A 16114-nucleotide genomic window follows, 5' to 3' on the forward strand; every position below is an offset into this window, starting at 1 on the left:
TGAGTAGCCTGTTCTTTCTAAAGGAAACAATCCCAATTTCTTCTCCTCATCCTATCCTGTTGAACCAGCTCTGAGGTACACCCTTCATGGCAGGGATCTGACAGCAGGGAAAGGCACAATAAGCAAAGGGCCATAGCAACTACCTTGATCCTACACGTGAATGGGGACCATAGCTCTTCCATGAGGTGTAAGGATGGACACAACCAGATCTCAGCATGAGTCAACCTCTTTAGAGCATAAGGGTTTTAGTCACCTCTAGTGAGAGTTGGGAGGTAAAGGCTGGGATCAGTGGTGGCAACAAACCCACAGGGCAGCAAGGGCAAGAATGGAAAAAGGGAAAAAAAAAGAAGAGGAAGTGCTGAGTTCTGTAGTTCTTTCTGGATGTGTGTCCACAGGGGCATTGTGAGTTACCTTTGGGAATTGCCATTGCTGTCCCTTTTTTTGGTCATGCTGCGATTGCCAGTGTTTCATCTACAAAGCTGTGATGTGCTGATCCCAGAGTTCTGGCAGAACTCTCTCTTCTCTCAGCTCCTAACCCCAGGGCCACATCTCCTCCCTGAAACTAAAGTATTTACTTTTATTTGGGATGCTAAACCAGCATATACAAGTGGAATAGGATGAAGTTACCCATGCTAGCAAGAAGTGAACAAGCAGGAACCGCAACAATTTCACTGACCAGAGCCAAAATTAACATCTGTAGGCAAAGAAGTGTATGCCCTCTATCTGTCTTACAGTCAGGTAGGCTACAGCAGGCTACAGCCTACATACAGTGACCAAAACTCATTTCTTATGGGCTGCCTTTGTCTCCAAACCTGCAAGATTTCCAGCATAAGCCTGCAGCTTTTAACATCAAAACGAATAAAACCAACATCCCCAATAATTTCAGGTCAATCCAACTTCATCCCTATACCATCTTTTCTTTTCTAGAAGTTCAACAAAGAGCTGGAGATCAATGTCTGCACAACACACCATTCTGGAGCCAACACAGAATCCTTGCATAACATTGCAGTGGGATGAAAACAGCAGGAAGGCAAAGTCTTTCACAACAACAAATGAGAACGAGCCCCAAACCAGCAACCACTAACACAAAAACAAAAGAAAAGATCAACTTACCAACAGAAAACATGAAACACACAGGAAACTCCACCAAAAGACACCCTCACCTGCAATGCCAACCCTTAAATACAATCTGGGAAGGGGTGGATCCTGGCTCTATGCCTTCCAGTCACTCAGGTGAATTGCTTGCACCTGAGCTCTGCTGGGTTGGCCCTGCATTCCCACCAGGTGTTCAATCACTGTTTCAGACTGACTTAGCATTCCTACTATGCTTTGTTATGGGGCACATTGGAAGTGGTATTACTCGTAGAACTGTGGCTGAGCTCAGATGTTCCTTCTGGCAGTGCTTTCCTGCCAGCAGTGGTCTCTATGGGTGTCCATGCCATGGGAGCAGAACAGCCCTGCATAGGGCTTCCGGCTCTGGCCACCAGAATGGAATCTGAAAGAGATGGCCGTGTGGCCAATGCTTCCTCTTTTACTGTTTCCTTTCCACTCCCAACTCAGCAAAATTTGGGGATACTGATGTAATTTCCTTAGTATGATGCACTCATCTTTATTCCTTGAAACCCTGTGCCCGCCCAGCAGTGCCTGGGGATAAAAGTGGCAGCACAGCAGAGGCTGAGCATCGTGCAGAGCAGAGACCTGCAGCCACCCAACTCCAGCCCTGCTCACTGTGCCAACGTCCTGCAGACCATGAAGGGCCCCGCAGCCGTCCTGGCCACTCTGCTCCTCCTGGCCCTCTGCTCCTCAGCTGTGGCCCATCTGGGTGAGTCGGGTCTCATTATGTACCTCTGTCTGGGTGCCCGTTCCTCCCTGGGAGCCCCATCCCCATGGAGGGGACCTTCATGGTGGGCTGTGGGGGCCTGCCACCCGTGCTGGGGCTCAGCCTTGGAGACGGGGTCCCTTGGGGTGTCCTTGGGGGATATGACATCAGGGGGGGATTGTGTGATGGGAGATCCTTGGAAAGTCCCAGGTAGGGCACCTGTGGGGTCTCACCAGGGCTTTGTTTCTCTCTCCCACAGATGCCCTACCCACAACCTGCTGCTTCTCCTACGTTCCACGTCCCATCCCACGCAACGTCATTGCTTCTGCCTTCCCCACCAGCAGCAAATGCCGCCTGCCGGCAGTGATGTGAGTATCCAACCACAGCTGGGGTGGTTGCGGTGTAACACAACAGCATCATGCCACAGCTTCAAGGGTGGTTGGTAAGGGATGAGAGTGTGGCTGTGGACGTGTGTGTGCTGCCTGCAGGACCAGTCATCGTGTGAACCTAACGCTGGTTTTCTCCCTGCAGCCTGGTCACCAAGAAGGGGAAGGAGGTATGTGCAAACCCCGAGGAGTCCTGGGTGCAGAAACGCCTGGAACTCTTCCAGAGCCAAGAAAACTGACCTTCAGTGCTGTGCCCCTGGGCTTGGCCCACAGGAACACTCGTGCACCAGAGCATTTGAACTGGATTGTCTTCAATACGGAATTTATTCTATTTAACTTATTTAAGTTAAATTAAATATTTTTTTCTAAGAAAATGAAAAATACAAAAATAATTTAAAAGATATCACAACATAATAATCCATTATGGTCATAGTTTTTCCGATGCCTAAATAAAGTTTTTGGACTATCAAACCCCTTTGTTTGTCTCCTATATGGACTTTCAAAGCCCTTTGTCACAGTTCCCGTCGGGATGCCATGGTGCTTCCACCTCCCAGGGTGGGCTCAGCTCCCCACGGCCAGTCCTGACCTCAGCACATCCCCATGGGGTGATGGTGGCATCCTGGCTGGGGTGTCTTTATGAGAAATAGTTCAGTAACAGCAAAGCGCAGGCAGGAAGGATGCCTCAGTATGTGCAAGCCCCAAGGAGTCCTGGGTGCAGAAATACCTGGAACTCTTCCAGAACCAAGAAAATTGACCTTCTGTGCTGTGCCCCTGGGCTTGGCGCACAGCAGAACACTCAGGCACCAGAGCACTTGAAGAGGATCTCCTTCTTCAACAGAAAACTTACTGAATTTAGCTTATTGAGGTTAAATTAAAAATTTATTTTGAAATGAAAAGGAAAACAATTTGAAGGAACAATAGTTTGACACACAGAATGGTAGAATCATAGGATGGCTTGGGGATGGCTTGGCGGGGACACCAAGGATCATCAAGTTCCAACCCTCCTGTGTCAGGCAGGGCCACCATCCTCCAGGTCCTGTCCACGTTGCCCAGGGCTCCATCCAAGCTGGTTTTGAAGGCCTCCAGGGATGGGTGATCCACAGCCTCTCTGGGCAGCAGTCACAATTAGATGAGCAGTCACAGTAAGGAGTTAGGAGTTTTGATGCCCAAATAAGTTACTCGGACTATCAAAACCCTTTGTCTCAATTCCATGCAATAGCCTGTGTCATCTTCCACGGTGCTGACACCTTGGCTGGGCTCCCATCGCTCGCTCTTGCAGAGGAAGCAGCAGCTCAGCAGGGAAGCGCAGGCAGGAGAGTCGTGGCAGTGGTGGTGTCGCGCCCCGCAGTGCTCCGGCACATCAGCAAACTCCGCTGTGGCGCTTCAACCAGCAAGGCCGTTGTTCAGAGGCTGGCAAGGCGCAGTGGCTGCAGGGCTGTGAGTGCCCTCGGGGTGCTGGGGGCCCTCAGAGGTGGGTTTGGGATGCCCACATCTGCCCACGGGGCTTTGATGGGTGCCAATGAGCTCCAACAGGGAGTTGGAGACACAACTCACAGGTCATTGAAATATGTGGACTGAAGATGGTATAGCAAATAAACCACATCATCCCTAATTTACTAATGCAAGGGGATTTATTTAGGCATCAGAGCTCCTGATTCCTTAACAAGTATTTGATGTTTTGTGCATCATCTCTGTGTTTTCACTTCCTTCACAGCGTGGGAGAGCAACTTTTCTGTTCTGGATAGCTCCAGGAGTGCCTGCACCCAGAATTGCTTTGGGTCTGTGCATATCTTCCTCGTCTTCTTGGTGACCACGCTGCAGGGAGAAAAGCACCACTGGGTCAATGGGGTGCTGGGTCTGCATGGCAGCAGCCACATGTCCTCAACCACACTGCCATCCCTTCCTGACCACCTGTGTGTCACAGTCGTGGTGTTGTACTCCAAACCCCAGCTGGATATTCACATCACTGCTGGCAGGGAGCAGGAGCTGCTGGTGGCATAGACAGAGGCAATGAGCTTGTAAGGAATGGGATGTGACACATAACTGTAGCAGCAGCTTAAGGGGATGTCATCTGTGGGTTCAGGAAAAGAGAGCCGTGGCGAGATGCTGTATGTGGGGCTCCCTGAGGGTTTGCCATCAGCTACCCTCAGCTCATGTCATATCCCCCAGAAGATCCCATCTCCAAAGCTGAACACCAGCATTGGTGGCAATTGCCCACGCTCAGCGCTATGCTGGACCCAGCCATGGGGATGGGGATTCTCCAGCACCCAGAACCCTACCAAGTAGGGACAGTGCCTCCTGCCCCAAGAGGAAAATGTAAGACACGACTTACCACTACTGCCAATAGGAAAGGAGTCCACAGTCGAGGGAGCAGAGGGCCAGAAGGAGAAGAGCAGCCAGGGCAGCTGCAGAACCCTTCATGGTGCTGTGGGACATGGGCACGGAGCAGGGCTGGAGCTAGCTGGCTTAAGGGCTCTGCTCTGCACAATGCTCAGCCCCTGCTGCACTGCCACTTTTATTCCCTGGCTGCTGGGCGTGTACAGGGTGTCAAGGGAAAAATATGAATGCATAATAACTAGGAAATTATTTCAGAACCCCTGCAGAAATAAAGCCGCAAAAAGGAGAAGCACCAGCCATAGGGCCACTGCTTTCAGATTCTGTTTTAGTGCCCAGTGGGGCACACGTGACACCAACCCTGGTGCTCTGCACTCACCCTGCAATGAGAGCCAGGCTGGGATGTGGAGCTCCGTGGCTGCAGCCCCAATGGGAGTTGGGTGGACGGAGGCTGCTCCATCCTCACTGCACACCACAAGCTCAAAAGCAGCTGTGCTTTCATGCTCTTCTGGGTTACAGGGAATGTGGTGACGAGTGCCCAACACACGTGATTCAGTTTCCTTCATCCCTGACAGCAATTTGCTGACCACTTGATATCCTCATTGCCACCAGGCACCCCTCCTTCTGCAGCCATCAGCATTAACTCCATGTTCTTTGCTGAGAAAGAAAAACAAACTTCAAATCCCCTCAAGCCCAATATTTCTCCATTGCCATCTGACATCAACACAAATCAGTATCACATGAAGGGAACAGCTGTGCAGGGTATCCTTAAATCTGCCACCTGGCTGCCTCCATGGAGCTGTTCCTGCTTGGTGGTGGGCTTCAACAGAGAGGCAAAGTGTTTTCAAATGCAGGAATTTTATTTAGGCATCAGAGCTCTTGACTCTTTAGCAAGCATTTTGATGTGTTCTGAATCATCTCTGTATTTTCACTTCCTTAGCATTGGTGGGATGGATAGGAGGGAAGTTGTGGGTGCCCCAGATATGCCCAAACCAGCTTGGATGAGCCCTGGGCACCCTGAGCTTGGGAGGGTGGGGGGGTGCAAGAGTCTAGAGCAGGGCTGGAGCTGGGTGTGCTGCGAGGTCCCCTTCCAATCCATCCATTTTATGATTCTATAATTGCACAGAAGGTCAGTTTTCTTGGCTCTGGAAGAGTTCCAGGCGTTTCTGCACCCAGGACTCCTCGGGGTTTGCACATACCTCCTTCCCCTTCTTGGTGACCAGGCTGCAGGGAGAAAACCAGCGTTAGGTTCACACGATGATTGGTCCTGCAGGCAGCACACACACGTCCACAGCCACACTCTCGTCCCTTACCAACCACCCTGGAAGCTGTGGCATGATGCTGTTGTGTTACACCGCAACCACCCCAGCTGTGGTTGGATACTCACATCACTGCCGGCAGGCGGCATTTGCTGCTGGTGGGGAAGGCAGAAGCAATGACGTTGCGTGGGATGGGATGTGGAACGTAGGAGAAGCAGCAGGTTGTGGGTAGATGCTCTGTGGGAGAGAGAAACAAAGCCCTGGTGAGACCCCACAGGTGCCCTACCTGGGACTATACAAGGATCTCCCATCACACAATCCCCCCCTGATGTCATATCCCCCAAGGACACCCCTAGGGACCCCATCTCCAAGGCTGAGCCCCAGCACGGGTGGCAGGCCCCCACAGCCCACCATGAAGGTCCCCTCCATGGGGATGGGGCTCCCAGGGAGGAACGGGCACCCAGACAGAGGTACATAATGAGACCCGACTCACCCAGATGGGCCACAGCTGAGGAGCAGAGGGCCAGGAGGAGCAGAGTGGCCAGGACGGCTGCGGGGCCCTTCATGGTCTGCAGGATGTTGGCACAGTGAGCAGGGCTGGAGTTGGGTGGCTGCAGGTCTCTGCTCTGCACGATGCTCAGCCTCTGCTGTGCTGCCACTTTTATCCCCAGGCACTGGGTGCGGAAGGGTTTCGAGGAACAAAAGATGAGTACATAATAACTAGGAAATTATCTCAGAATTCCTGCAGTTCTTCTGAAATGGAGAAATAAAGCTACGAAAGGGGAACTGCTGGCCGCTGCTTTCAGTTTCTGCTTTAGTGTCCAGTGGGGACTGGCCAGCTCCTGACTCCTCATGAAACCCACCTGTCTGCTCTGCACTGACCCTGCAGTGAATCCCCTCAAATCCAACATTTCTCCAACATCAGCCAAAATCAACATTGCATGGAGTGAACAGCTGTGCAGAGCACCCTTAAACCCACACCCAGGCAGGGTCTACACTGTTGGAGGGCGTACAGAACCTTCACCATTCTGGTTTCACATTTCATAATGCCTTCTGGGCTGTTCCCAGGTCCCCACAGTGAGGCAAACCCCAACACGGCCTCTCTTTCCCAGTGCAGGATTCATGTCTCACTACAGCCACACAGGTGCAGGTCAGAGCAAGTAGCTTTATTAAATCTCAGTAGAGCTGTACAGTAGTGTGAAGTGGGACAGAGGGAGACAAGGCAGAGCTGGCTCCATAAGTTAATGAGACATCACAGGCACTGACAGGTCATGGCAGGGTACGTAGAAATAGAGCTGGTGTTGGTAGCAGCTCATGTTGAGGCGTTGCTCAGCTTCTTTCCCTGCAAGTACTGCTGGAACCAGCCCTCTGCAGGGTCCACGCAGAACTTCTTCCCCTTCTTCAGCTCCACACTGTGGGTAGAGGGGCTGGGTTAGCTGGAGTGTCCTCCCCTACCCTGCAGCATCATTCCTAGCATTCCCCAGAACTCTGAGTTCTAGCAGCCTCAAATCCCTTGTAAACCTTGGTTTCCTTCCCATTTTTATTGCTGAAATGAGGGGCTGCTGGAAGATTTGAAATAAAGCATTGAGAGGAGGAGGAACATGTGGATAGAACTCAGCATATAGCACCCTGAGAGGAGCTTACTGTGGACATTCATAGTGGGAAGTGAAAGCACAGTCAGGGTGGCTGAGGGCGAGGAGTGTGGATGGGAAGGAAGACTGAGGAGGAAGGTTGGTGGAGAAAGGCTGGGCATGGGAGGTTGGGGGAGGAAGGCTGGGGATGAAGGCTGGGGATGAAGGCTGGGGCCTCAGGGACTCACATAATGGCTCTGCGGGAGCAGTTTGGAGGTGTTTCCCGATAGCTGCGGATGAGCGAGGTGTTGATTTCCCTCTGGATGAACATGTTCTTGTAGCAGCAGGAGCTGTAGGAGCTGCGGACTGAGAAGAGGAAGGGATTGGTGCTGTCCCATGCCTGACCCCAGCCACTTCCCCCACTATGAGGATCCCTGCCATGTCTCCAGCTCTGCAGGTTTGCCCCCATATTCCTCTCTGACAAGAAATCCCCAGGAACAAGCGTTATTAGCAAACATCTTCCAAGCCAATGTCGACCCCTTGGCACCTTAAGTCCACAGGAGAAGCAGGGGCTGAACCTATTCCCCATCCCCAACCCCAAACCTGCAGCAGGACGTGGGTTAAGACTCCGTGTTGGTACTTACAGGACTTGCCCCAGCTCTCAGTCCAGACAGCTGCGAGCAGCAGAGTGATCATGGCCAAGGAGTAGATCTTCATGTCCAATCTGGGTGGCTGTCAGCTCCAGGAACCAGTAGCACTTGCTGGTTTGGTGCTGCTGAGTGCTACCTGCTTGTACCTCAGCATTATATAGCCCCTGTCCAGGATTTCCATGACAGCTCTGGACTCTCCCCAGGGGAAGAACCACTCGTTGCTATTACTAAAGGGCAACTGGGGGATGGAAATTCCTCTCCCTGGCTGGTGCTGTTCCGGCCCCTCTTCACACCCAGCCTTGAGGGCTTCTGGAAAGTCTGGTGAGCACAGTCCTGTGCTGCTGCAATGCGTAGCAGCCTGCAGTCTATTTTGGGTTCAGCTGCTGCCACCGACAAACCACACAGGATGATAGTCATGCTCACTGAAGACCTGAGTGAGCTTCTGTTCAAAACTCATCCTGACTGTGATGCTGCTCTTGCAGTTTTTGCTGAGGTGACTGGTTTGGCACTGGCTGCACCCAAGCTCAGGCCAGCCCACCTCAGACCCCATGGCTGTGTGCCAAGTGCCCATGGTTTTGGCTGTGCCCATGGTGCTTCCTGTAGTGGTGGCCATGTTCATGATGGTGCCCATGGTGGTGGTGGCTGTGCCCGTAGTGCTGCCCATAGTGATGGCTGTGTCCATCATGGTGCCTATAGTGGTGGCTAAACCTGCAATTGTGGCCATGTTTGTCACGGCAGCCATGGTGGTGGCTGTGCCCATCACAGTGACCACGTCAGTGGCCATGGCCATTGCATCTCCTCATGGCAACCCTGGCGTGTGAGTTGTTACCAGGGCCTAACTGTGCAGCTCAAGTTCAATTTTGCCTGGGGATGGCTGATGAAGAGCAAGGGAAGACCCCTCTTTTCAGGTTTGGCACCCAGAGATGTGCTCACCTCTTGCCCCTTTTGCAGATGGCTTCCCCAGGTCCCATGTGGACACTGCTTTACTCTATGTACCCCCAGATCCTTCCAAAAAGGAATTGAGAAGAGTGACCACAACATCATCTCTTCCCACCCCTTTACTGAGTTCAGCTCTCACAGCTGACATTTCTTACCCAAAGCAAGCCAAGAGCAGGAACTCTTCTGCTCCCCAGACACTTGCACAGCCAGATGTTTGCATACACAAGGTTGAGTTTAATTCTGTTTACAGTGCTGTATAAGAAGCATTAGTGATGCTACTCCCTATTAACCCCTGCACTGCAAAAAGCCCAAGGAGCACAGTGACACTGACATGCAAAGCAGTTGTCCCCTGCCTAAGACCCAGTCCAGCCATGGTCTCAGGGTGGAGAAGAGCAAGAGATGCAGGAGATACGGAAATCTGTGCACAGTGATGCCAAGAGCTCCAGGATCTCACAGTGGGATAAATGGAAAGAAAACATGGAGGTGAGTGCTGCTCATCTGCATAGCGCAGGGCTGAGATGGGGAGGACTCGCACTGCTCCTGGTCTCCCCATCTCCGTGATAAGGCTGCCTCCAAGGGCCCTATGCTGCTCTTGTGGCTCTTCTAGCTGGGGATGGAGTAGGAGCTGACCTGGAACCTCTGCTGGTACCTCTTCACCCACATCCTGTCCGCTGGGGTGCAGATCTCTTTGCCATTCTTCACCTTGAAGCTGTGCAGAGAGAAGAAATGGATTTAAGTCTCCTAACCCAGAAGATCTGAGGGCAGCGAATTCTCCAGCAGCACCCACTCACTGCCATGCTGATACCACCAGGGGGGCAGGCATACTCACATCACAGCTCGGTGTGGGCACTGCGGGCTGGTGGCATAGCAGGCGACAATGTTGTCCATTTTGATCCTTCTGGTATGAAAGTTGAAGCAGCACTTGTCAGGCACAGCTGGGGCTCCTGGGGGGAGAATGAGAGCTCAGCTCAGCCTGAAGGCCCCCAGTTCCCATCCCGGCCTCCTTGCATGATGCAAACCCCATGCACCCCTCCCTTCTCCCTGGTGTTCCCATCCCCGGTCCCGCAGGTGGCTGCACTCACTCTGGGCCAGGCTCTGGCAGCACAGCGCAGTAAGGAGGAGGAGGACAAAGAACACCCCAGCTGCCTTGGCCATGTCGGGCTGTAGGAGGGCTGCAGGCTGCTTCACTCTCCCTTCTGCTTGGGATGGACTGCTGGGCTTCTTTTATGGAGCAGCAGCAGTGCTGACTCCCATGAGGTCAGTAGTTGCGTGGACAGGGGGAGGACCTGGTCACTGGACATGTCCCAAAGAACAGAGAGTGGGTGATATCCTTCCCCTCCCAGAACAGTTTGAGGCGGAAAAACCTGCTCTCAGACTCTGAGGGGCTTGGGATTTTCTAAACTTCTTCCTGCAATATTGGGGCTGGTGGCCATATTGCTCCCCCAGTTTGGCTCTGCACCCCAATCCCTAGGCAGGTTGTATGGACATGGAGGGGTGCATGGGGCAGGGTAGTGTCTGGAGCTGAGCAGGGTCCCACACAGCCAGGCGTGCTCCCAACATACATCACAGCTGGCAGAAGCTGCCAGTCCATGGGAGCACAGTAATGCTTTGCATCCCACTGATTTGTGTCTCAGTGGGGAGGCAAATGTCCAATCCCAGACCTGACACTCTTTTCTAAAAATAAAAATAAAAATAAAAATAAAATAGCCTATTTATAAAATAAGTTTACTAAAAAGTAAATAGCCTTTGCTCAGATGCAGAAGGCACATGCATGGCCCTCTGCTAGTTTAGGGGACTTTGGAGCCCTGTGGGGCTGGGTGAGGCTGGGCAGGTGTTTCCACTTCCTATCCCCAAGGCCAGAGAAGCAGCTCATGTTCTTGGCTACGATGAGCTGGGAAATAGCAAAGGCTAGACTGGGCTTCCCCAGTGGTCTTTGCCTGCCTACAGCTGTGCCAAATCCCCTTCTCCCCCAGCCCAGACAACTCCAGATGCTGGCAGATGTACACAGACGCGAGTCCCTGCTGGCACAGATCTCAAGTCTGTGGACACTGGTCAAGGCTGTGATCATCCCCACAGGATGCTGTGGCCATCTCCATAGTGGGACCACCCGTACTTCTGCGTCCCTCTGGTTTCTCTTCTCCAAACCTATTTCCCAGAAATCAGACTCAAGCTTTTGGCTGCAGAAATCTCCCAGACTGCTGTGATGGAGTGTATGTGTGTAGGGTGCAGCAAGGGAACTGTAGGATATCCCAGGGTGCAAGGAAAGGGATGTTCTGTGTTTCTGTGTCCCATCCCACCATTAGCCCAACACTGGTTTAATTTCTCCACTTCCATCTTGTCCCAGCCCAGGGAGCAAAGGGAAGCAGAGGGTGCTGGGATGGTGTAGGCTCCTGTCTTTGTTTTCACTCCCTGGATCCCTTTTCCCCATCTCATCCCCACATCCTGAGGTCTTCTGGCTGAGCAGGATAGTCCGAAACCTCACTGCCAAGCCATATGGAGCCCCCACTCTACCCTGGTGACAGCATTGCACGGTGTTGCCCCAGGATCTGCTTTCAGTAGCACAGATTATCCTGGATGTGGCCAAGGGGAAATCTCAGACAGGCTTTGCTGTACCCTCTCCAGCACAAGTTGTTTCCAAACAGGAAATAACTCCTGACTGATGGTATTTTCCCTGCATTAAGGAAAAGAAAGAGAAACATAAGGAAAATGAAGAAGTTTCACTGGACTGGGAAAGGCCCATTGTCAAAAACCTCACGCATGGGATGCTTTGGGTCGGGAAAGTCTAAGGATGCTGCTGCCATCCCTGCAGACTTCTTCTGCCCCAAGCCTGGTGCTGGATTGGGGTGATACCTCAGCCCTGCACTGAGCAGAATTCAGCAACACTGCTCTTTCCAGTGTGTTCACCCAAGCTTTATTGATGCTGCAGAGCTCCTCGTTCCATTTGATCGATAACCCCAGGGGATGGAGATCTAAGTGCAGTGCCTGCGGGACAGGATGGCTGCAGCAGCTGGGCCATCCAAAATAATGTCTGTAATCAAAGCCACTCTGACAGGTCGGGTCTGCTTTCCATAAAGCCGTAAGGATTTGTTTGATTTATTCTTCTCCTTTTAAACTCTCTGTCTCGGTTGGAACAGAGCAGTGTTTCCATTACCTTGCTGAGGCTGATGGTGAGATAAGCACTTAATGCACCCCCCCCCCCCCTTGTGCTATTTCCTTCCTATGGGCTGACAAGGTCCCTGCTGTCCCTGTGGCCACCTGGGACTTCCCCTGCTGTTAGAGGAGATGGTTTCTATTCAACCTGGTCTGAGACCTGTCCACCCTCGCCTGTCCCAGTGAAGAGGTGGCTCTGAGTCACCGTGGCCACAACCCACACTCGTGCGGGGAGAGCAGCTGCAAACCTGCAGACATGCCTTTATCTTCCTCAAAAAGTGGTGGTTTCTATTTGAGGCTGGAAAACCCCATAAGGATCGGAGCCTCATCCTGAAACCTGGGTGATCAAAGGGGTGGGAGTGAGCTTGCAGCCCCTAAGGCATTGCCTGCCCAGAGGCTGTGGGGATGGGCTCATCTTCTGTTCCCAAGTGCTGTTGGGAGCTGAAACCATTTAGAAATAGTACGGAACAGATGGTGTTGTTCTTGTCCAGGGGAGAATGCACCAAGTCACAGCCAAGTCCTAAATTCATAAACATCAATCATGAGTGACCAGAGGGGATGCATCCACATCATCAGGTTAAGGCAGCCCAGAAACCAAAACCTCAGCAAAACCAATGGAATTGAGTTGCTATGCTGTAAATCTGCAGGGGCCACCTGTTGATTTTGGGGTGCATGGCTGGCGGCTGGGCTGGGGGATTCCCTCTTCCCAATGCTGGGCTGTGGGCTGTGGGTGTCCTTCACTCCCATAGTGGGGAGGGCATTCCCAAAAAGAAAGGTTTTCCACTCAAAACAGCATCCCTGGGGTCTGCAGTGGGCTGCAGGCTCAGACCCCATAGCAGAGCTGTACCCAAAGCTCCTAAAACAGAGGCAAAAAGCTTTTGTCTGTGATGATGGCTTCTCTCCAGACTACTTGGGGAAGGATCTTTGTTGTCTTCTCATTGGGATGCTCTGTCCTTGGTGGTTCCCCTGTTCAAGCTAGCTGAAGACCCTGCTTGCCCCAGTATCCCCACTATGTATTGGTGACTCATTTCTGTGTCCTTTGGTCCCCGGCATCATGGCTGAAAGTTGATTTCACACCAGACTCCTCTGCTGGAGATAACAATCAGGGCTGGGCTGTTTGAGCTGAGTGTCATCTTCCCACTCTCTAACTTTGGCCTTTCAAAACCAAACCCAAAGACACTCCCTGCCTCCTTATCTGCACTCTGGCTTCTGAACCTGCAGGCTGCACACACATCACTTCCCAGCAGCCTGAGAGCCAAGAGGCAGCATTACTGGGTGGAAAAAAACCAAAAAGATAAAGTAAGATGCTCATGAAATCCTCTGCAGTGGGAAACTGGGGTTAAAATTAGTCCAAAATTTCACCCTGGGGCCTTGGTGGGCTCTCTGTGTGCCTCCAGCATTGCAGAGCCTGTGGTGTCTGCCAGAAATCTCAATGCTTTTTCTTTGGGCTGGATTTTCTCCAGGCGCAGGAGCCAAGGTTGGTGGTGATGGGGGGCAGAGAACAACATCGACAGGGAGCAGGGAATGAAAGTGATGGAGAGCAGGGGGTGGAATTGATAGGGAACAAGGAATGGCATCAATAAGGAACAGAGAACAGCATCAATAGGGAACAGAGAATGACATCAGTGGAGAACAAAGAACGGCATTGATGGGGAACTCAGCCAGGTTGCTCCCTGTGCAGCACTGCCCTTCTGCAGGAGATCATCGCTATGGGAAATTTCCCTTAAGTGCTTGTGCAAGTGTTTTCTGGGAAGGCCGTGGGAAAAACCTTCCTCTCCTCTGTTCCTTCAGCTGGACACACTGTGGCTGCAAGGGGAAAGTGAAAGCCGAGGATTGTTGTGCAGGACGCAGCATTACTGATGGAGACAAGCGGTGGGAAGCTTGATTGGTTGTTTTTTTTTTCATCTTATTTGTTATCGTTTCTCAGTTTCCTTCTGCCCGTGCTGGCCTTGGGAGAAAACTGTCCTGCCGGGTTGGAAATCTTCTCCCTGAGCCTCAGCTGCTGTTTTTCCACCCTTTGGCACAAGATGTCAGTGCTGCTCAAGGAACGGTGCTGCCCTCCACCCATCACCCACTGTGGGTGCTGGCTGGGGCTAAGGGGTGACACCCTGGAGGGCACCACCGAGGGCTTTGGGGCCTGGGGGAGATGGGATGCTCAGAGTAGGTGTCATCCAGCCCTGTGCCTTTGTGGCCTTATCTTTGGGGGTAAGGTGGAGCTCGCCAGCCCTAATGGAATCATTTGGGGTATTTTTGGGGATGGAGGAGGTGTAAAGATGTCAGCCCCATCCCTGTGTCCCATGGCACTGCTACCAATGTGGAATACTGAGATCCAACTGGGGACATATGGCTCTGCTCAACATCAATGGGAAATGCTGGGTATGGGGGTGCAAGAGCTGCTTCACAATGGGAAAAACAATATGAAAGAGAATATGGTGTAAAGGAAGCAGGGGATCAAAAATGAAACTCTTTACCCATCACATGTGGAAAAAGGGAAAAAAATCCTCAAAAGAGTGTTGACAAGTCTGTAGGCTTCTGGGACCCTGGGTGACCAGAAAAATAACACATCAAAGACCTCACGTATGCCTGAAGACAGATAAAAACTCTGAGCCAAAATGTTCTATGAATATTTAACTGCCATCAATATTTAATTAGGAGATAGAGAGAGATTAAGAGCAAGGATACCCATCCCCTGCGTGCACCAGCCCTGTGCTGTGCAGTGAGGGCACGGCACCATTGGGCTTGGTATGGAACACATGGTGCAGTCACCATGGGGGAAGGAAAAGAAGCCCCAAAAGGAAAGAAAAGGCTCAGAGCTGCAGCAGTCCCAAGCATGGCCCTTTCTTGAAGCCTGTCCAGGACACAGTAGGGTGGAGGATTGGAAAAGCAAGGAGAGAAACTGTCCCAAAACTCATGGGAAAGAGTGAAGATTGAGGATTTGTCACCCACTGCTGCACTGGGAGAGCATAAGGGGGTCCCCGTCCTGCCCTGGTGACAGTGACAAGGTGTGGCAGTGTGGTGTCCCCTCCCTCTGCTTTTCCTTTCCTTCATCCTTGGCCACTGTGGGACAGGGGTGAGGATGGGAATGCTTAGGCACATCCCTCCTGCAAACCACTACCTCTCCTTGGCCATCCCTGGGAGTGTAGCAGGAGCAGGACAGCTCAGCCCTGGGCTTTGGGACCCCCTTCCACACCTGGGGGTTGTTTCCCTCTATGGGAGTGTTCTTGGTTGGATGGGGACTGGAAGATGCCAACAAAGCCTGGAGAGAGTGGTTCCCTGCCTGCTGTGGAACAGTGCCTTTGCTGCAAGTTTACATCCCCCAGATGATTCAGACACACTTCCAGCTCCTTCCTCATCCAGCGGCTCCTTGTGCAAGCTGTGAGAGGGTTCAGTCCCAGTGCATTTGCTCTGGGCCAAGTTTTGGAATTGATCTGGGATTGGACTGCACTGCCCCATCCTCACTTCACATCCTACTGCCAATCTCCATGCTCCATCCTGCTGGATTCTGAGCAGCAGAGGCACATTCTATGGCATCCCAATGGCTTTAATCTGGGTTTTATGCCTTCCACGGTCCTTGAGCATCTCTTGAGCTGTGAACGCTGCTACACACAAGGCTGTTTCCCACCTGCAGCTGGAAGCTGGAAGCATCCCGCATCCCACACTCCCTTCCCCAGCAGTGTGAAGCCCACTCCACTGCAGGACCTGCCAACCCTAGAGCCCAGCAACGATGCCAGCACCTGCTTTGCCCTGGGAGGACGAGGACGATGCAGGCACTCGGCTATAAAATCACTTCTCGTGCAGCACGGGATGCTGCCATCAGTCTACGTGGGAACCTGCCTGGCTGCCGTATCTGGGCCATTCACCACTCGAGACTTTTAGCGCCCGGAGCAACGGCATGTACTGCTGATGAGTTCTTTCTGCTCCAGTAATTACAGTGAGGAATTTGTCAGAACGAGCTTTCTAAAACCTTCTTGTCTTGTTCTGATTTTACCTGGAGTGTAAAAAGTCA

The 16114-nt window shown here is 52.2% G+C and overlaps 4 protein-coding genes across 4 annotated transcripts; 1 reads left to right on the forward strand and 3 right to left on the reverse strand.

Moving 5' to 3' along the window:
- The first annotated feature begins 1654 nt into the window (after positions 1-1654).
- Positions 1655-2676, forward strand: LOC122166441 (C-C motif chemokine 3-like). The gene is made up of 3 exons (XM_042830211.1): positions 1655-1822; positions 2079-2187; positions 2351-2676. Exons 1-3 carry the CDS (start codon positions 1750-1752, stop codon positions 2442-2444), a joined length of 276 nt encoding a protein of 91 aa, XP_042686145.1. The 5' UTR covers positions 1655-1749; the 3' UTR covers positions 2445-2676.
- Positions 2677-5395: 2719 nt separating this feature from the next.
- LOC122166390 (C-C motif chemokine 3-like) lies at positions 5396-6851 on the reverse strand. The gene is made up of 3 exons (XM_042830138.1): positions 6292-6851; positions 5927-6035; positions 5396-5763 (listed from the first exon to the last, which is right to left on the reverse strand). The coding sequence occupies exons 1-3, from the start codon at positions 6362-6364 to the stop codon at positions 5670-5672; spliced, it is 276 nt and encodes a 91-aa protein (XP_042686072.1). The 5' UTR covers positions 6365-6851; the 3' UTR covers positions 5396-5669.
- Positions 6852-6943: 92 nt separating this feature from the next.
- LOC122166389 (C-C motif chemokine 1-like) lies at positions 6944-8343 on the reverse strand. Its single transcript, XM_042830137.1, has 3 exons — positions 8014-8343; positions 7618-7735; positions 6944-7210 (listed from the first exon to the last, which is right to left on the reverse strand). Exons 1-3 carry the CDS (start codon positions 8084-8086, stop codon positions 7111-7113), a joined length of 291 nt encoding a protein of 96 aa, XP_042686071.1. The 5' UTR covers positions 8087-8343; the 3' UTR covers positions 6944-7110.
- A 1088-nt stretch (positions 8344-9431) lies between these two features.
- LOC122166388 (C-C motif chemokine 3-like) lies at positions 9432-10139 on the reverse strand. Its single transcript, XM_042830136.1, has 3 exons — positions 10041-10139; positions 9788-9902; positions 9432-9667 (listed from the first exon to the last, which is right to left on the reverse strand). Exons 1-3 carry the CDS (start codon positions 10111-10113, stop codon positions 9562-9564), a joined length of 294 nt encoding a protein of 97 aa, XP_042686070.1. The 5' UTR covers positions 10114-10139; the 3' UTR covers positions 9432-9561.
- Between the last annotated feature and the right edge of the window lie 5975 nt (positions 10140-16114).

Source organism: Centrocercus urophasianus, unplaced genomic scaffold (genome assembly GCF_019232065.1).
Source record: "Centrocercus urophasianus isolate 14NV4802_14NV808 unplaced genomic scaffold, USGS_Curo_1.0 seq_33, whole genome shotgun sequence".
Taxonomy (NCBI): Eukaryota; Metazoa; Chordata; class Aves; order Galliformes; family Phasianidae; genus Centrocercus; species Centrocercus urophasianus.

Coding starts and splice junctions, on each gene's coding strand:
- LOC122166441 (XM_042830211.1), top strand. CDS start 1,750: ATGAAGGGCCCCGCAGCCGTCCTGGCCACTCTGCTCCTCCTGGCCCTC. Junction 1,823..2,078: donor CTCAGCTGTGGCCCATCTGG/GTGAGTCGGGTC, acceptor TCTCTCCCACAG/ATGCCCTACCCACAACCTGC. Junction 2,188..2,350: donor TGCCGCCTGCCGGCAGTGAT/GTGAGTATCCAA, acceptor TTCTCCCTGCAG/CCTGGTCACCAAGAAGGGGA.
- LOC122166388 (XM_042830136.1), bottom strand. CDS start 10,113: ATGGCCAAGGCAGCTGGGGTGTTCTTTGTCCTCCTCCTCCTTACTGCG. Junction 9,903..10,040: donor CTGCCAGAGCCTGGCCCAGA/GTGAGTGCAGCC, acceptor TTCTCCCCCCAG/GAGCCCCAGCTGTGCCTGAC. Junction 9,668..9,787: donor TGCCCACACCGAGCTGTGAT/GTGAGTATGCCT, acceptor CTCTCTGCACAG/CTTCAAGGTGAAGAATGGCA.
- LOC122166389 (XM_042830137.1), bottom strand. CDS start 8,086: ATGAAGATCTACTCCTTGGCCATGATCACTCTGCTGCTCGCAGCTGTC. Junction 7,736..8,013: donor TGAGAGCTGGGGCAAGTCCT/GTAAGTACCAAC, acceptor TCCTCTTCTCAG/TCCGCAGCTCCTACAGCTCC. Junction 7,211..7,617: donor TGCTCCCGCAGAGCCATTAT/GTGAGTCCCTGA, acceptor CTCTACCCACAG/TGTGGAGCTGAAGAAGGGGA.
- LOC122166390 (XM_042830138.1), bottom strand. CDS start 6,364: ATGAAGGGCCCCGCAGCCGTCCTGGCCACTCTGCTCCTCCTGGCCCTC. Junction 6,036..6,291: donor CTCAGCTGTGGCCCATCTGG/GTGAGTCGGGTC, acceptor TCTCTCCCACAG/AGCATCTACCCACAACCTGC. Junction 5,764..5,926: donor TGCCGCCTGCCGGCAGTGAT/GTGAGTATCCAA, acceptor TTCTCCCTGCAG/CCTGGTCACCAAGAAGGGGA.